Genomic DNA, 19,447 nt, shown 5'->3' on the forward strand with positions numbered 1-19,447 from the left:
CGGGGGAGGGGGCTAGAGACGCAGCTATTTCTATTAAACAGATTATTCCTGAAATAATAATAATACGCGCAAGATGGCTGAAGGTGGCTGTGATGAGAGTGTTGGGGTTGGGGTTTTCTCTTCCTCTTTTTTTTTTTTTTTTTTTTAATCTGAGGATAAAGCTCTGAGGCGACAGCAGCTGCGGAGACCCTGCCCGGAGCGCCCTCCCCTCAGTTGAGAAGCAGCGGGCGGAAAAACGGACCCATCGACGGAGCGACTGGCACGGGCCCGCCCCGGACGCGTCGCCTGGGCAGCCGCCGGGGGCCGCGGGCGCTCGCCTTTCTGCCGACTTCTTCCAATTCTAATCTTTTTTTATTTTTTGTAAAGAACTGGGGTGGGTGGAGCAGAGGTGGAGAGAAATCGGGACTTGGCATTTTCTCCCCTCTTCCTCCTAATTTGAAGGAGGCCGCCAGCCCTCCCCTTAAAAATAAATCCCACCAAAAAAAAAAAAAAAAAGAGAGAGCGCGCGATAGAAAAAACGCTGCAGGACCCTCCAGCGAGCGCACTCGGACCCCCGGCCGCCAGCGCGGCCGCCGCCAGGAGCCCAAGATGGCTGGGCGCTGAGGGAAGCAGCCCGGCCCGGCTGGCTCGGCCCGGCCCCGCCGCCGCAGCAGGCTGGCTCCGACCGCAGCCCGGAGCCTTCCAGGCCGGAGCAGAGGCCGAGAAGAAAAGAAAGTGGGGGGGAGGGGGGCCGGGGTGGCGAAGGGGGAGGGCCGGGGCGGGGGGGAGGGGAGGGCCAGGAGCTGAGCCTCCTGTTCATTAGCAGTTGAGAAAAATTCCTTTCTAGTTTGATCAATCCTTGTTTTCCTCGGCGGAGCCGGGGCGCCCGCCCAGTGCGGAGACTGAGAGCGGGGTCTCTCCGCGGCGGGGGCGCCCGGCGCCGGGTCTCGGGGGAGCGCAGAAGTAGCGACGAGGGGGTCAGGCCGGAGCACCGCTGGGGCTTCTCCTCCCTCCCTTTCTGGTTGGCTTTTTTTTTTTTCCACTTCTCTCCCTCCCCCTTCCGTTTCTATTTGTGAAGGGAGGAGGAAGGCAGAGGCGGGCTGGTGTCTCTGGCCGGGGACTGGAATTTCATCTGAATGACTGCCCCTGAGCGCACGCAGCGCCCCGGAGTCGGCCTGCTTGCGCCCCGCAGCCCGCACCCGCAGACGGCTGGCCAGCCTGGGGGCTCCCGCGCCGCGGCCGAAGGACCGGCTCGCCTCGCTCGCCTAGTCCGGATCTAGCAGTCCTCGGCGCGGCCGCACTCGCTTCCCTGGCCCCTCGGATCCCGGACGAGGCGAGGGAGGCGCGGCGCCGGCGAGCCGGGAGGGAGCCACCATTGCCGCCGCCGTCGCTGGAGGAAGTGTGCGGTTCCCGGGCTCTGTCCGCCGTGGGGCGCGCCCCAATGTCAGCCGCGGGGCCGAGCGGAGGCCGCGGGCCGCAGTTGCCCTAGCCGCACCGACTGGGAGGCGGCCTCTTATATGGAATTTGGACCCCGGCGCTCCCCTCTAGGGCTGGTGCCCCGGCCGCGGCCCTGGCGCAGTCCGCCGCCTCCCGCTAGGCACTCGGGAGGAGGAGGAGGAGGAGACGCAGCCCGCTGCGCGCGCGGCGTGAGGACCAAGGCTCCCTCCTCTGGGGGGCGGGCGCGCGGAAGGCGCTGGTGACTGAGCACTGTCGGGGCTCAGTGGTCCTAGAGCTGCACCGGACGGACCCCCAGGGTTGGGGAGTTGGGGAGACCTGCCCAGACTCCCTGCCCGCAGCCGCCATGGCGGAGAATTGGAAGAACTGCTTCGAGGAGGAGCTCATCTGCCCCATCTGCCTGCATGTCTTCGTGGAGCCGGTGCAATTGCCGTGCAAACACAACTTCTGTCGGGGCTGCATTGGCGAGGCGTGGGCCAAGGACAGCGGCCTGGTGCGCTGCCCGGAGTGCAACCAGGCCTACAACCAGAAGCCGGGCCTGGAGAAGAACCTGAAGCTCACTAACATCGTGGAGAAGTTCAACGCCCTGCACGTGGAGAAGCCGCCGGCGGCGCTGCACTGCGTGTTTTGCCGCCGCGGCCCCCCGCTGCCCGCGCAGAAGGTCTGCCTGCGCTGCGAGGCGCCCTGCTGCCAGTCCCACGTGCAGACGCACCTGCAGCAGCCCTCCACCGCCCGCGGGCACCTCCTGGTGGAGGCGGACGACGTGCGGGCTTGGAGCTGCCCGCAGCACAACGCCTACCGCCTTTACCACTGCGAGGCCGAGCAGGTGGCCGTGTGCCAGTACTGCTGCTACTACAGCGGTGCGCATCAGGGACACTCGGTGTGCGACGTGGAGATCCGTAGGAATGAGATCCGGGCAAGTACCCTACACACACAAACACACTCTCTCTCTCTCCCCCTCCCTCTCTTTCTTTCTCTCTCCCTCAATCCCTACTGCCTGGGGACCACCCATTCGGACAGACTGACTTGTGACATCAGGGAAGAGGCCCCCTTCTAAACTCTCTTACGCTGTAAGTTTGGGAGCAAGGTCCTGCCTGGGAAGAAGGGCTACGGATTGCTACTTGTTACATTCCTGCACCTGTGCTCATAGGGTCCATCTTGTGAGTCATATGTAGAATTCAGGTGTGGGGCTGTCAAGGGTAGGGTTTTGATGTTGCTTTTCTGTTTTGCGGTCTGCTCCCTCCCCCAGCGTTGTTTCTGTAGGCCCTACGGGAAGTCACCAAAGGCAGTGACCCAGGTCCTGCTTCTCCAGCTGCTGTTTATGTAATGAGTGTCCTGGTGCCGCTGCTGTGGCTGACATGATCCATGATGCTGGCATACCAATGAGGAAGTAAACAAAAGCAGCCATGTTAGTTTCAAGCCCTATTGGAAACACATTGGGGGGTGGAGGGGAGCTTCCGGAGGGAGAGCAGAACTCCTGATATCTATCTGGCCAAGGCCTGGACAGCCAACCGCATCACTGGACAGCATCTCAGCTATTCGGATTATTCCCTATAGCCCACTCTCTATGTGTGAGAATCACTGCCCTCTGTGTGCCTCTGCGTGTTGCATGCGTCTGCATGAACAAACCTTAAAGTATGTCTTCATCACCCTGAGCCCTTTTCTCCCAGCCCAGCCCTCTATCACAGCCCTCCCACATTTAGGGAGGGGAAGTGGAAGACGGAAAAAGAATCCTGTGGGTTTAAGGTTGAGCTGCCTTGCAATCTGGTTTCAGGCAGCTGGCTCCCCTGGGCTGCCGGCTGGGTGATTACAGAACCGCATCCCCTCCCATTGTATACACCCTGCAGCAGCGGCCAATGTCAAAACCGCCTTCCCCCTCAGGCCTCTGGGCCTGGCTTTGGAACTGGACTGAAGCAATACTTCCGTCCCCTTCAGTGGAGGGGGGCTCCTCCTAGGTCCCTCCCTGGTCCCCTGGCTTTCAGGGTTGAGTCATACCAGAAGGAGGGGGTTGGCCTGAGACTGAGCCATCTCAGAAGCCCCAGCTTGGGGCCTGGGTGTGATATCATGGGGGTGAGGTTGGGCTTTGGTAGGACTGAGAGTGCTTATGGGTGGGGGCCCCTGGAGGCTAGTCAAGGCCAGTGGGGAGCTTGGGTATGAGGAAGCTCTAAACAGGGGACAGTTGTAGATGGGGGCTGTTTCCTGTGAGGGGGACCAGTCAGAATGAGTCACTATTTAGCAATTCAAAAACATACACATACAACTAACAAAAGGCAGGAGGGCTGCCACAGGCTGAGGGCAGGGATAACAAATAAAATTTGCTATATAATTAGTTTCCAGTCGGATGGTCTAGCTCTGGGGGTTTGTGCCAGGACAGGGCCTCTGGCTTCTTAAAGGAAGTGGAGGAGATGGAGGGAAGAGCCACCCCACCACCCAAGGCAGGCAGAGCCCAGACGTTCCCTAGTGTTAGGAAGCTGGCTATTAATGAAGATGGAAGGGCTGGGGGAGAAGGCCAGGAAAAGTGCAGACGCAGGAGAAAGGAAGGCTGTCCAGTTCTCTGTCCTAGGATTGACAGTGGAAAGTGAAAGGAGGGGAAGGCAGAGATGTGGCTGAAAGGCACAGAGGAGGGGCCAGGAACGAGGGTGATGAGTGAACGTGTGCCCACACCCACAGCTTTGCCCTTAGCTGTGTCAGAGTGCTCGGGGATCTTTCATTCTGGTGGCAGATAAAAGAATTATACCTGACTTGGTGGTAGGAAGGTATCTGTAGACATGGGTCTCTGTTTGCGAATGTCTTTGAGACTGTCTGCTTTGCCCTCACAGGCACCTGTCTCCTGTCTGTATAGTTGGGGGATGGGAGTGGCACTATTTGCAGAGTATACCTTTGGGTTCCCACCAGCAGGTCTCTGATTCTCCCAACTCATGAAAGGAGCTGGATGGAAGCAGGTATTGAACTTTGTCAGCAGCTCTGTGTGTGTGTGTTTCTGTGTGTGTGTCTGTATGTGTTCCTGTGTTCATTCCTGTTCCTGGTGTGGACAGGCTCAGAAGTAGTGGGTTTCCTCATGGCCAGATGTGCAGTACTGTGCGCTCAGCATATGTGCCCCACAGCCTGAGTCTTGTCCCTCTCCAGGCTCCCCTACCCTAGGCACTCCCAAGATTCTCTGGTGTCCCAGGGCACTGGAGTTGGAAACCCTTCAGTGGCCCAGTGCCACTCAGTGTGAGTTGGACTTATTGAATGAGGAGGAAGAGGGGCCCCACCCTTGGGGGAGGGGGGTGAGCCACGGGGAACCTGAATGGAAGAACCCATTGCCCTCCCCATCCTCTCTAGGCCAGCCAGGGGGAGGGGCTGTTTCCTGGGCCTCTTTTCCCTTGTGGGAGGGAGTCTGTCTTAAAGGGCCTGCCTCTGCTGGTACCCTGGATGAAGGCAACAGAATTCTCCCAGATACAGGAGCAGAAGCACAGAGACCTAGCTCACGCCTTAAAATATAGCTCTGCTACTTACGCTTCCTATTCTCTCGTCCAGGGGAGGGGCAGGGGCTGCTGAAATGCCCTATGGGCTAGAAATAGGAAACCCTGATCAGTCTCCGCCAGTGGCCCCCTACTCATCTACTCACAAGCACTCACCCGTGCATGGGCCAGTGGCCTAGAGCAGGGGCCCAGTGGGAAGGCAAGCAGGGCTAGGGGACTGACAGGGGGTCTCAGAGCCAGGCCTTCCAGGTCCTTGCCCTACTCTGCCCTGGGGAAGCCAGTGTCTAGACCATGTTGCCCTGAGGCCTGGAAGCCCACTGGGCAGACCCCAGAGACCACTCTCTGAGACATGCCTCAACCCCAAATGTGTTCTCGCTTGGGGCTATGGGAGGCTAAGGGGCCAAGATTGGGATATCCAGGTGGGCTCAGACATGGCAGCCCAAGGTGGTCAGACCCTCTTCCAGCCCCCAGGTTTAGGGGTTCATGTGAATAACAGGACTGGTATTAGCTGGGAGCACCCTTATCATGACCTCCCTCAACATGGAAAGAAGACTCAAGATAAGGCCTAGTTAAGTGTGTGAAGGGATATGCAGGGTTTGTGTGTGTTCAGGTCCTAGTTATGCCTCTGTCATTCCTAGGACCCCAGCTTGAGGTTGGAAATGTTCCTAGGACCCTGTTTCTTGCATCCTCAGAGGTTTAGAGTTAAGAATAGGTGTTCTCTGGGGAAGGGATCCCACTTCTTGGGCCCGTTTGGTGTTTGCAGCTGCTGGGGGGTGAGGTTACCCTGCTTACATTGCCCCTGTAGCTGGAGGGGTTGCACTGGGACTCTGGAGGGGATTCTGGGTCTCTGCCCCATGTGTCTGTCTCCCGGTAGGTTCTGCAGTGAGGGCTGCCCTGGCCCAGCTATAGCAGGGGTATCCCCTCCCCACTCCCACTGCTCCCCTCACCATACTTCTGAGGTCTTAGGTGAGGTGGGAGCTAGGGTGGGGAGCTGTGTGTGTGTGTGTGTGTGTGTGTGTGTTTTGTGTGAATGAGGTGTGAGGGTCATGTGGCTGCTCCTTCCTTGACCATCCTGAAGGATCAGGAAGGGGGAGTCTGGCTTGGCCTTCCTCCCTGGGCCCCAGGCAGAGAGGAGCCTCAGGCAGAGGCCCAGCCCCCCACCTCCACCCCAGGGTCCTGCTGACACAGCCTGGCGCCGGTCATGCACGCCCTATTGATTACTCTGCCTCCTGCAGCTCTGGGTGCCTGTGTGTCCATGTCTGTTTGCAGGTTTGTGGTGTGCATGTGTGTAACCAGCATGTCCGGTTGTGCATCTCACATGTGACTACTTTCCTATGTCTTGCATGTGAATCTTCAAGAAGGTACAAAATGAGTGACTGACTTAATTACATAGGTGTCGTGTGTGGCTATGGGGTCAGGAAGACATGCACGTGTGTGTTTGTGAGAGAGGAGGGTGCCCTGCTTGCCCCACACTGTTGAGTTGAAGTTGAGTGTGCATGCATGACTGTCAGTGACGGCGCTGGTGTGTGACTGCCTGCCTGGCGGTGGTTGGTTGGTGGGTGTGAGTTTTGTGTGAGTTTCTCACCTGGTGAGGGTGTTGGGGAGGGGAAGGGAAGACAGATTCACCTTCCTGTGAGCGTGTTGCCTATGGCGGGTATTGGAGGTAGAAGCCTGGATGGATCCTGCCATGCTGGGTTGGGGGCAGTCCGGGTGGGCATAGGAAGGCAAGCCTGGTTTGGGCGCCTGCCCTGGACTGAGCAGGCAGGCCTGGCTGGCCTCATCCCTGGCTCTGGGAAAGCCTTCCTTCCCGGCTGGCCTGGCATTCAAGCCCAGACAAAGGGGGGCTTTCTCTCTTGCCTCTTTGTTCTGCTGCCCCAGAGCGCTGCTCTCTGCATGGCAAAAGCTAATTCCACTCTGCAGCTGGGAAACCCTCTCTGGGGTCTGCCGGGGCTTGCCTCCGAGGGGCTGCCTTTCCCCCTGCCCTGGCTCCTGCCCTGCAGCCTCTTCTCTCTGGGTCTGTGGTTTCCCCAGCCTGGGGGTCCACGTGGTGGCCCCAGGCAGGGGCTGAAGTGCGAGAAGGGGTGTTTCGGGGAGGCAGAAGCTGCTCTGAGCAAGGACGAAGTGCTGTGGCCCAGGGAGAGGGGAGGCTAACGTTCTTCTGGGACAAGGGCTTATGTGGGAGAGTAGAGGCGGGTTTGGCAGCTGGGGAGGAGGTTAGGATGGGGTAGCTCTGGGCAGGGGCCGCAGCCAGAACTGGTAATGGCATGAGAGTCATCTGAGCAGGAAGAGGGGCTCCAGCAGCCCAGGGCCCTCTTCCTGCCCCACCCCCTCACCACAGGGGCTGCTGGCCCCAGCCCTGGCCCAGCCCCTGGGGCCCTGTTCCCTCCCGACCTCGCTTCTCTTCAAGGTTGACTTGAGAGTTTTATTATTATTATTTATTAACTTTTATACAGCCTAGAGTCCCCACGGCCTCACCCGTCTGCCCAGTCCGGTCTGGCATCAAAAATGCCAGCTGGGCCTAGCCGGTCAGTCTCCAGAGGGCTGTGAAGCTTTCCCGGGGCAGGAATGTAAGGGGCTCATGATTGCCTCCTCTCCAGGTTGGCGGTGGGGGTCAGAGGGAGCAGCTCAAGGCAGAATCTAGAACACTGAGGGCCTTGGAGGGGTGGGGATGGAGTGCCCCCAAGTCTTCTTGATGCTTTTGCTGTCACAGGCCCAGGAGCAGACCACGGAAGGTCTTAGATCCTCAGGTAAGGGACAGGCTCAGGAGTGAGCAGGTCCCACCTGGGCCAGCAGGTGTGGTGTGGGGCTGGGCCTGGTACTACCCTTCCCCATGCTGGAGGCCGGGCCCTCAAGTGCTTCTAGTCTAGACCATGGCTCCCTGGTCCTGCACACCTGAGGTGTGCCACAGTCCAAGTGGGTCACTGAGGGCTGGGAGCAGTCTGTAAAGTGCCCCCCACCACCCCCTACATTGAGAACCCTTGCCCTGAAGCAAGCAGGGAAATCTCTTAGCTGTGGGTTCTTCCCAGGTGGGAAGTGGATCTCAGCTCTCAGCAATTACCAGGGGGTTGGGATGGAAAGGAAGCTGCTGGTAGGGCAGATGGGTCCAGGCCTTGCTTCCTCTGCTCCTCATCTTCCAGCCTTTCAGCAACCTGATTCGGTCATTTGGTGGAATTGAGGTGAGGGGTAATAAAGGGGCACCACGTGGATACTTCCCTCCCTCCACCCAGCTTTCCAGTGCCTAAGGTAGCAGTGACCACCCCCCTGGCCCCTGCTTCCCCCAGGGGCTGTGTGTAGCAGGATTGAGATCACCCGGCCCCAAGGGAGGGTGATTCTTACAGGGGAGAGCTGGCTATGGTGGGCCCCCCTCCCAGCCCTCCCTGGCTGGCACCCCCTCCCCTTGCTGCAGAGACAGGAGCCCCATGGCCTCTGGGGGTGGGGGGATGAAACCCAGCCACCTGCTAGGGAATGTGGCCACTGCCTCTGCTAGACCTGGACCATGAAGCTGAGGGAGGGCACCTCAGGGTCCCAGGGTGGCAGTGCTGCCAGGAAAGGATCTGAGAAAAGCCTAGAAAAGGGAAGGGGCTGAACGCCACCCCAGGACTAGATGAGAAGTGCCTCCTTTGCCTGTGCCCTGAGGGGTCAGCCATGAACTCCCAGAAGGGGCTTCAGGGGGCAGGGGAGGGACCTCCCACTAGTCTGGAGGGTGGAAGTGGAACAGCCCATTCCTATCCTCTGAGGGAAATCGGCTGGGAACCTATCTGGAGCAGCCTCTTTCCTGCCCCTCAGCTGGGACTCAGCCCCAAGTGCACCTCCTCTGATACTGATGGGTCTGGTCATGAGAAGTAGTTGGGCAGGGAGACATGGTGCTCAGATGCGCCGAGGGGTAGGGGGAGGGCTGGGCTCTCAGATATCCTGGGCACTGGGGAGGCAAGAGTGGCCTGTAGCCTGAGATACGGGTTCGGAAGTTGTCCTTCTGAGTCGGGGGGCTGAGGCAGCCAACAGGCAAAAATCTGAGGGCCAGTTGTTTCAGGGGAAGTAAAAAGGCTTAATGGTCCTGAATGGTGTCCTGGCCACCTCGCCTTCAGGCAAGCCTCCCTCAATTGTCTGGAGCCTTCAGGAGGCCCAGCCTTCACCATGCAGGAGGTGGGGGGTGTGCACGACAGTGTGCTGGAGGTGGTCTCGGGGCCCAGGTAGTGGTGTGCACTTGTGTGTGTGTGTGCAGTTGTACGCATGTTGCTGGGCCACACTCTGGGGTGTTGCCTGCCCTCTTCATGTGACTGGGGGCAGTTTCCCAAGCAGGGAGGGTGCATGACTGCCTCTCTTCCTGCTCCCAGCCAGCTGTGTTTCTGTCTAGGCTCTGACTCAGGCTGGCAGCAGATCCCTGTGCCTGTCAGGTTGGGTGTGCTGCTGGAAGGACAGGGTGGTGGGGTAGGGGCAGGGCAAGGTCTCCTGGGGCTGGCTCTTAAGGCACTGTCCTGGGTCACTGAAAAGTCAAGTTATTGGCTGGAGGGGGTGGGTGTGCCCCAGGCTTTCCCAGCTCAGAATCTGAGAGCCTCAACCCCCACCTCTTCCAGTCCCTAGGGCCCTGGTTTTCTGCTTCCAGGGTGGCCACAAACACAAAACAGGGTCCCTGAACTCTCTTGCTGGCCTTGGTTTCCCCATTTGTAAAAGGAGTTGGGGGAATAAGGAGGGGATTGGTGGCACCTTGTCTTTGGGAAGCCAGCTAGGTGTGGATGGGAGGTAGGGGTCAAGGGGTCAGACTTGAGGGTCACTCTGAGGTCCACTCAGAGGAAGAAAAAGAACCACCTGTCGAGTGGACACTTACTGGGAACTAGGTTCTGTGCAATCTGCTTTGCAGACCTTATTTTGTCTGCAAAACCCAAGGGTTTATTCAGCAAACACATTATGCATCTGTAGGCTGCTGGGGCCTTTATGGGTCTCAGCTGGGAAGGCAGCAAAACCCCATTATCAAGAGGCCTTGAGTTTTGTTTGGAGATCAGACTGTGGTTTGTAAGACAGACTATAGAATAGTGCTGTCCTATAGATCTTTCTGTTAGATGGTCACGTTTTGTGTCTGTAGTGTCCAGTATATTAGCCACTAGCTACAAGTAGCTACTGAACACTTGCACTGAGGCTGGTGCAACTGAAGAACTTATGCTTAACTTTTTATTTTTAATTAACCTAAAATGAAGTCGCCACACATGACTAGTGGCCACTGTATGGGACAGCACAGCTGCAGAGGGAGAGCAGAATGTGACAGCCTCACTGTACGGCCAGGACAGGGAGGGACCTGCACAGACTCCGAGCAGCGGCCATGGAAAGTTTCCTAGAGGAACGGGGCCTGAAGTTGGGCTTTGAAGGTTGTAGGCTGCAGAAGAACAGCAGCGTGCTGGGAGTTCAAATGTGCAGAGTGTCAGGGACAGAATACCAGCCCACCTGGCTGGGAGAATCAGGTCATAGGAGAGATTAACGTGTTTGGAAGGAGGGGTCATTGAGAGCTCTTGAGCAGGAGAGAGACCCTGTTTGAAGAGGTGTGTCTGGTGAAGGAGGATGACGGGTGGATGAACAGCCGGGATGGGGAGGGGTGCGAGGAGACGGGTTGCGGATGCAGGAGATCAAGGGCTGAGTAGAGTAGCATGGTCCAGCACCTTCCAGCACACTGGCCTTGGGTCTTAGGAGAGCTGGAATCTCCTTTCCACCTGGGTCCAGCTGAGGGGCTGAGGAAGCCAGCAAGGGCTTCAGAGGCCTAACTCTTGGCGTCAGGAATAAGCCAGGAGCATAGGGTGAGACCTTCGGACTGAGCCAGAGGACTTGTGTGACCTGGGCAGGCTGTTTGACCCTCTGCATCATCTCCAAGGTGGTGCTCCCCAGAGAGAGGCCGCATGACTTGGATAAGATCAGACCCTACTGCCTAATCACTTAGGTTTGTATTCCAGCTCTGACACTGTGTGACTTTGGATGAATCACTTAACCTCTCTGGTTTCCTTCTCTCTGAAATGAGAATAATAATAGTACTTATTTCACAGCATTACTGGAATGATTAGATAAGTCTCTACAGGAAAAGAGCTTAGAATGGAAGCTGGCCTGACCCTGCCCTCAGAAAGCTGATGGTTTAGATATATGTGGGAAGCTATTCCAGGCTTTCTGTTCTTGAGGACAGTCTGGACAGGCAGCTGTCACCAGGCCCCTGGGATTGCATGGGGACCAGAAGTGGTTGGGTGGCAGAAATTTTAGGTCATCTGGGTCAAAGGAGCTATAGGATGAGTCTGTTCTGTGGAGGGAAGAATGGTGCTCACCCATCTCAGCCCCCTCTGATGCCCCTACCCCAACTGTCTCTGCAGAAGATGCTGATGAAGCAGCAGGACCGGCTGGAGGAGCGAGAACAGGACATTGAGGACCAGCTGTACAAACTCGAGTCAGACAAGCGCCTGGTGGAGGTAGCTAAGCCCAAGCCCAGGGTATGGGGTGGGGGTGGCTTGAGTACAGGCCTTGGGCTAGTTCCTTTCTTGGTCTAGAATCTGTGGTTGGCTCTGTACCAGGATCCCTTGGTCAGTCATTCAACAAACCATCAACGGATGAGCCCCCACTGGTGCTGTGGTTGCTGGCCCAGAGCCCAGTGCTACCAGTTGGGGATTGGCAGGTCAGACCTTGCCCTCGGGAGCCCTGGGGTTTGGGGTCCCAGACTCCCCCATCCAGGATGTGAGACAGGCAGGATTAGCAGCCCAAGGTGCCTAGGACTCACCTGCCCCCCCACTTTTGCCCCTGCGCCTGCAGGAGAAGGTGAGCCAACTGAAGGAGGAAGTGCGGCTGCAGTACGAGAAGCTGCACCAGCTGCTGGACGAGGACCTGCGGCAGACAGTGGAGGTCCTGGACAAGGCCCAGGCCAAGTTCTGCAGCGAGAACGCAGCGCAGGCGCTGCATCTCGGGGAGCGCATGCAGGAGGCCAAGAAGCTGCTGGGCTCCCTGCAGCTGCTCTTCGACAAGACAGAGGATGTCAGCTTCATGAAGGTGGGCTGAGCCTGGGACCCGCTGGTGGGACTCAGGGGGCATTTCTAAATTGGAGTCTGCAGTGCTTTCCCAACCAGTTTTCCCCACCAGTGTGCTCACAGGGCTTCGGAGCCAGCCTGCATGGATTCAAAACCTCCCATCCTGTTCTTTCTAGCTTTTTGACCTTGGGCAAGTCAAAATGTGTTCCCTAGGCCTCAGCTCTCTCACTTACAAAATGGGGTTGATAATACAGATCCATTATCTGTTATTCACAATTCCAAAATTTAAAACTCTCTGAAAATTGAAAGAAAAAAATTCTGGCCATTCATTTGATAGCAAAAATGGACCTGAACTGATGTTGGCAATTTACAGTCTCTATTTATCTTGCTTGGTATGAATACTCAAACATATTGCTGCAGAAATGCTGATGTGTTAGATTATGGTGTCCAACTGAGGATGATATGTAATATATGCTACATCATATTTCTGTTCCAAAATCCAGAAAATTCCAAAACACATCTTGCCCCAAAGATTTTGCATAAAAGATTGAGCGCCTGCAGAACCTTCCTCCTAGGGTAGTTGTGTGGATAAAATGATGGATGTATAGACAGCACTGACAGTGTTGTCTGTCGCATAACAAGTGCTCAGTCTTCTAAAAGTGGAGGCACCCCTGCCTCTGCCACACTCTGGCCAGAATCAGAAGGCCAGCCCCTCCTGAGGAGAGGGAGGATGGGGCAGCTTCCATCTTTCCCTCTCCCATGCTGCCTTTCCCACTGACTAACCCTTTTCTTTCCCCCTAGAACACCAAGTCTGTGAAAATCCTAATGGACAGGTGAGCTGATGGCCACCGGCCCTCAAGGGAACACATCTGGGGGAGGGTAGGGAGGGCCAGGCCCATCGGGGGGAGGTAGGGCGGGCTTACCGGTGATACCTCCTCACAGCAGATGCCCCGTCCACTGCCCCCAGGACCCAGACCTGCACGGGCAGCAGCCTTTCTCCCCCTAAGATCGGCCACCTGAACTCCAAGCTCTTCCTGAACGAGGTGGCCAAGAAGGAGAAGCAGCTGCGGAAGATGCTAGAAGGTGAGGATGGGATCCTCAATCAAAGGGAGAGAACCCTTTGGGCAGGGGTAAATGCCAGAAACTTCCCCTAGAGGCAGCTTGGCTTAGATAGACCTTTCTTCATATCCCGGCTTTGCTACTTAAAGCTGTGAGACATTCGGCAAGCCGTGTTACCTCCCCCAGCCTCAGTTTCTTCAGCTGTAAAATGGGAATAATAATAGCAGCTACTCACTGATGAAGTAGTGAGCATCAAGATGGTGCATGATGTAATATGCTTGGTCCTAAAGCCGGAAAAGGTCCCCAGGGGAGAGGAGGCCTGGGTTGCCTGGGATACGGGCTTTAGTGACTTTCACCCAAACTCTCCACAGGCCCCTTCAGCACACCGGTGCCCTTCCTGCAGAGCGTCCCCCTGTACCCTTGTGGCGTGAGCAGCTCTGGGGCGGAAAAACGCAAGCACTCAACAGCCTTCCCTGAGGCCAGTTTCCTAGAGACATCGTCAGGCCCCGTGGGCAGCCAGTATGGGGCAGCGGGTGCCGCCAGCGGCGAGGGCCAGTCAGGGCAGCCCCTGGGCCCCTGCAGCTCCACGCAGCACTTGGTGGCCCTGCCGGGCAGCACCCAACCAGTGCACTCAAGTCCTGTGTTCCCCCCATCGCAGTATCCCAATGGCTCCGCCGCCCAGCAGCCCATGCTCCCCCAGTATGGCGGCCGCAAGATTCTCGTCTGTTCTGTGGACAACTGTTACTGTTCTTCCGTGGCCAACCACGGCGGCCACCAGCCCTACCCCCGCTCCGGCCACTTCCCCTGGACAGTGCCCTCACAGGAGTACTCACACCCGCTCCCACCCACACCCTCCGTCCCCCAGTCCCTTCCCGGCCTGGCGGTCAGAGACTGGCTCGACGCCTCCCAGCAGCCTGGCCACCAGGATTTCTACAGGGTGTATGGGCAGCCGTCCACCAAACACTACGTGACGAGCTAACGCCACGCGGGCAGTGGGGCGCTGGGGAGTCCTCCCTCCCAGTCCCCGATGGCTCGGGAATGATGCATCCAGAGACCTGCCCTTCTACCTTCCTGTCCTCCCACCCTTACTCCTTCATTCCCCCCAAGTCTTTTCCTTTTGGATTTTGTTTTGTTTGGGGCTTGTTTTGATTTTTTTTTTTTTTTAATTATGAATCTCCTGGACGCGGAGGTGACAGCAGGAGCTGGACTGGGTTGGGGCCGCAGGTGGCCCTGGAGTTGGGGAAGCGTCTACCTCAAGGCGCTGAGCTCTCTCTCTCTCTGTCTCTCCTTTTTTCTTCCACTCCTTCCCCTTCTCACCCCAATGGCTGGAAGGAGCCTCAGCTTCCCCTGAAGCCTTGGAGAGAGGGGCAGTTTCCAACCCTCCTCACCCAGCCCTGGGAGGAGGGACCAGTGCCCACTGGCCTGCTTCTCCTCTTGTTTTTCTTTTGGGCAGTTTGATCACTGATTGAATAAGGAATGACTTGTAGGTTGTGGGGCTTTTTTTTTTTTTTTTTTTTAAACCAAGAATGATTTCTCCTGCTTCCTTCTCACCCACTATCCTCCCAGACGGAATTCAAAGGCCACTTCTCAAGCAGCTTTTGGCACCTTCAGCCTCAGAATGGAATCTTAAAGACAGGAACCCCATGTCCAGGAAAGGGGATCAGGAACTTTGCCAATGATAGTGACCACAGCAAAAGCAAATAATAATAATATTAATAATAATAAAGAGAAATAAATAATAAAATAAACATAGCACAGCCCTTGTTGAGGTCAGAGGGAGAGAAGGGGCTGCTCGGAGTTGGGTCCTTGCCTGGATTTTGACACAGCAACTTCCTGTAGTGAGCACTTTGTATGAATCGTGGACTTCCTGTTCTCAAGGCGCAGGTATTTATTCTGTAATCTGTCTAGAGCACACTCCGAAATCCAACCTTCTAATAAACATAATGGCGCAGTCCCACTCCCTGCCTCGCCTCTTACCCCACCTCCCCCAGGTCTGGGGGTCTTCAGGCATTGGTGTGGGGAGGGGTCCCTCTGGGGATGGGAGCCCTTGCCCTCCCTGCCTTGATTCTCTCCTGGGTTTAGCCTGTTACAGGCCTGTGAATGTCAGTTCATCAGGCACTAACTACATCTACTCTCGGCCTTGGGTTCATTTGACAAATATTTGCTGAGGGCCTCTCAGGCCCAGCCCCCTACTGCATGGGCCTCGGCATCTCTTTGAATTTCCGCCAACATGCTCTTAGCTAGGACAGACAAAGGAAGAAATACCTTTCTATGAGTCCTGCAAAGTTTACCTCCTTCAGTCCACAAATATTTATTAAGCACATGCTAAGCGCCAAGCACTGTGTAGGGCCAAGGGCAGAAAAGTAGACCCTCTCGGAATTTAGTCTAACTGAGCCTTGGCCCCCATTGGGAGGGGAGTTCAGTCTTATGCTTCCTTTGGTGACTGGAGCTCTTGGCCCTTGCCCCTGATCCTGGAGGAAGAGTAGGTGGGAAAATCTTAGGCTCTGGAGGCGTGGAGGTAGGGTAGCAAGGTGAAAAAGACATCCTACCCTCATCCCCTGTGCCGACAGAGCTTCTTGAAGTCTCTGGCATGTCTGGAAGCCTGTTAAAAGGGCAAATTTCTGGGGCCCTGCTTGGACTTAGTGGGGATCACTGAGGGCCCAGGAATCTGCATTTTAAATGCATTTAATCCCTGGTATTTCTGACACATCCTGGAGTTTGAGAAGTGCTGCCTTGAGAGACTGGACAGGCACCTGCTTGTCATAGGACCCCCTGGGGTAGAAGGAGGGGCTGGGACATACTACACCCTCTATTAGCAAGGGTGAGGTAGGGGGAGCTGATCTTTTAAAAAAGATCCCTGGTTTGTTGCCTAACACTATTGATCAGCTTATGTGTAAAGTGTCCTGTGCCCTTCCCTACTAGTAGGAGGGCAACCTTTACTGGGTGCCTAGTTCTCTTTCCCCTTGTCTGGGTAGAATGAGGACCTGAACGCCCCCCTCCCCAGGAAAACTAGAGCAAGACAGGGAGCTGTGGGTAAGTCCTGTGCCAGGGGTCCAAACCTCACTGACTCCTAGTCACCCCTCTTCTCAGAAAAATATGGACCCAAGCTGGAGGACACAGTCAGTCCATGTCCCTTGGCCAGTTAGGCTGGCCAGACCAAAGTCTTGGTCTTGCTATTTGTCTCTGTCCTGCCATCCTGTAGAATAGAGAATGACTCAGTGTGGGGCAGGTGGACCCTTGCTTCATTGCTCCTCCTTTCCCACTTTGGCAGGGAGCCAGAGCCAGGGGCAGGATGACAACAGCTGGCCTACCCCCTTCTCTTCCCCTGCACCTGTTTGGGGCTCTTGAGGGGAGGCAGATGGCTGGAGCACAGCGCCCCTCCAGCCAGCCCGGGGTGGAAGGATGCCTGGGGGCAGGTGCTGGTGGACAGATAGACATTAAACTCCATTCATATCTGCCCTGTCTTCACTGTTCCTTTCTCTGGTTGTCAGGAACCCTGGGACATCTTCTGTGCCAAGAGTTGGGAGCCAAGCAAAAAGCTGCCCAATTTCTTTTCCACTTGGCCTAGTTTTATTTTATCTGATGGGAGACATTCTTTCTCCAGGTGTATCAATGCGACTGGGATTTGGAGGGGAGACTGGTGGGAGCGGGATGGACTTGAACCCCACCAGGCCCCAGCTCTGAAAGCCCACCCCAGCAATTAGACACATGGGCACACAGGCTATAGGCCAAGTAGCCAGTTGTACGGAATATGGCCTGGGGTGGCTGGGCAGCCAGGGAAACTGGAAGACTCTTATCCCGTCCAGCTGTCCTCAGCCACCCAGCTGTCCCTGGCTTTGCAGGAGCAGCTGTCACCCACTTCCCAAAAGAGTCAGGAGCAAAGGAGGCCCATAAAGCTGGAGCTGCCCCAGGACACAGGGTGGGCTGGAGAAGATGTAGGGGGCCTTCCACTCCCTGCACTGGTGTGCACCTTTCACATTCACAGGCACACCTTGTGTCTCCCTCCGCTAACCGCTCAGACCCTGAGGTACCAGCTTTCACCCCCTAGGCAGTTACCTCCCGCCTTCCCAGGGAGGCGATCACTTCTCCCCTTTGGGGGCAGGGCTGGGTGTCAGGAGCGCAGCTCCCACCCCACGGACTCGGCCCAGATGTGTGGAGCCCGCTGGGAGGCGACCGCCGGGGGGTTTCCTCTCCGTCACCCCTACTGCCCGAGCTCTTTCATGTCACTGTCCTCCCCTCCCCGGTCCCAGCCCCGGAGCCGAGCAGCTGCGCCCCGCTCCCCGCCCCCAGCCTCTCTCCCAGCTGTCTTTGGGGTGGGGCCGGGCAGCTGGGGAACAGCTGCAAGTCGTGGGGTGGGGGTGGGCTGGGGTGTCTCCTGCAACAGCCGGAAACAGCCTCAGTGCCCAGGAGGAGGTGCAAGGAGGCTGGAGGAGGGCGAGGCCTGGGGGCATGGCCAGCTCCTCTGCCCCTCCCCCATCGCATCTGGCCAGGCCAGCTGAGAACGGGGTAGACCCCAGATCAAAGCCCCCTCCCGACTTCAAAGGGCACCCTGGGGGCGGGGAGGCGGGTGGGGCAGCCGGAAACACCCTGAACAGTGAGGCCAGTGAGTCAGCGCCCCAGAGCCCTCACTGGAGGCAGAGACCCCACGTTCTAACCTCATTTCTGGGTTCTTCCAGGCCCTGTTCACATCCACCCACTCGGACCCCATGGTTGTCACCATGCCCTTTCCTCCAACACCTTCATTTTGTCCCATCTGAGGGTGGGGGAGAACCCATAAACACTTTCAGGACTAGACCTGGCCCCTTGGGGGATTTCCTAGCCCATCCCACATCTGCCTGCTGTAAACTTGGGGTGTAGGGAGGGGAGGGTCTAGGACATGTCCTTCCCCAACCCAGTGCTCTAGGCCTACAAAGAAAGGGGGGCTGTGGGGTAAAGAGAGAAAGAAAATTGATTCCTGGGTATCCCTGGACAGAGCTCACCACACTCAGCCCCTCTTCTAAAGTGAGGCTCTCCCTACATGATTTGGGAAACTCTTCCCTGGAGATGCTTTAGAAACAGTGGTCTCTAGAACCTAGGATCCTGGTGCTGGTTTTAGAACCCTCTGAGTCCTGTTTCTTCCAGTTAAAGGGGCAAGAAAAAAAAATAGAGGGCACTCTTGGATTGCCCCTTCCCTATACTCTGCGCAAAAGTGCTGGGGCAAGGACCTGGGATTCATGGCTAAGAGTCCAGAAACTTCATTGGAGGCTGAGGGGAATAGAAAATAGTTCCGAGTGTGGGACAGAGGCAGCTAGGGTTGGGGCTCCTGGTGAGAGGTTATAGACCAGGCCCAGGGGGAGTCTGGCCTTAAGAACATCAGCTTCTTCCTTCCAAGTCTTTCTTCCCTCAACACTCTACCCTGTCTGCCTACACCCAGAGGTTTCTTTCCCTTCCAGGGGAGGATGTATTCACTCTCTGCTTGAATTCCTCCAGTAACAGAGAACTTACAGCCTCAAGACACCCCTTCCACAATGAAAGCTCCTACAAATAACAAGCAGAAATCTGGTGGGTAGAGTTTTGGCCTCTACCATATTCTCTGGTGTATGAGAATCACACCCCCTGAGTGAGGGAGGCCTTTAAGAGCTGAAGGCTTCTTCCCTAAAATCCCCTGTCCCTGGCAAGGACTTGGCAACGGACTTACCCCAGAGTTCTGCACTGGGAATCTGAATGCCTCCTCCACAGGCAACCAGTTTTCTTTAATTGCTGTGTGGTTAATTCCTCTCAACTACAGCAAACTGGGATATTTATGACTTCTCCTTACACTAGATCTTCTTCAATAATTGGATCTTCCTTGAGAGGGAACCCATCTGCTCAGTGCTATAGGTTATTTCTCACTGTTTACATTGAGGCAAGAAGAGGATGACATGTTGGGTGGGATGTGGCAGAGTTTCCAACAGCTGGTAGAGTGGGCCCTAGAGGTGGCACAGGCATCTCAGGATTGCAGGTAAGAAGTGGAAGGAGGGAGCAGGCTTCCAAGGACCAAGCGTTAAGGGTGGTGTGCACTTCTAGTCCCCCTGGAAAAAATGGCAATGAGTCACTTGACATGGATGTCCCGGCTGCCTGTGAATTGGATGTTGTCATCAGACACTCTCCATGTGTGTGCCTGCTGCAGGGCCCTGAGAAAATGGGTGGCTCAGGCCCTAATGGATAGGGCCTCTCCAGCCACACCAAATACCATCCCTTCCAGCTGCAGCTGCCTGGGTTGCACCCATCAACTCATGCGCTTAGAGTCAGTCCTCCAGCAGTGGTTCCATGCCCCAGCAGCTCTACTCATCCTTTGCCTGAAGTGTCTACCTAGCCTCCAAGTCTCACCTCCCCTGTGCGTCCCTCCCCACCCTCTCCAGGCAGGGAGTAATGAATGATGCATGTGAAATGCCAGGTCTGGTGCTGGCATAGGCTGCTTTTGGGGACTGATAGCTATCCCAGCATTTGTGTTCCTTTGGACCAACCACACTCCCGTGCACTTAG

General features: G+C 56.5%; 1 protein-coding gene across 1 annotated transcript; it reads left to right on the forward strand.

Moving 5' to 3' along the window:
- The first annotated feature begins 770 nt into the window (after positions 1–770).
- TRIM8 (tripartite motif containing 8) lies at positions 771–14,900 on the forward strand. The gene is made up of 6 exons (XM_010974498.3): positions 771–2,350; positions 11,240–11,335; positions 11,673–11,906; positions 12,686–12,717; positions 12,852–12,967; positions 13,315–14,900. Exons 1-6 carry the CDS (start codon positions 1,781–1,783, stop codon positions 13,920–13,922), a joined length of 1,656 nt encoding a protein of 551 aa, XP_010972800.2. The 5' UTR covers positions 771–1,780; the 3' UTR covers positions 13,923–14,900.
- The last annotated feature ends 4,547 nt before the right edge of the window (positions 14,901–19,447 follow it).

The sequence above is a fragment of the Camelus dromedarius genome, chromosome 8, assembly GCF_036321535.1.
Source record: "Camelus dromedarius isolate mCamDro1 chromosome 8, mCamDro1.pat, whole genome shotgun sequence".
In the NCBI taxonomy this organism is placed as follows: domain Eukaryota; kingdom Metazoa; phylum Chordata; class Mammalia; order Artiodactyla; family Camelidae; genus Camelus; species Camelus dromedarius.

Coding starts and splice junctions, on each gene's coding strand:
- TRIM8 (XM_010974498.3), top strand. CDS start 1,781: ATGGCGGAGAATTGGAAGAACTGCTTCGAGGAGGAGCTCATCTGCCCC. Junction 2,351..11,239: donor TCCGTAGGAATGAGATCCGG/GCAAGTACCCTA, acceptor CTGTCTCTGCAG/AAGATGCTGATGAAGCAGCA. Junction 11,907..12,685: donor AGGATGTCAGCTTCATGAAG/GTGGGCTGAGCC, acceptor CTTTCCCCCTAG/AACACCAAGTCTGTGAAAAT.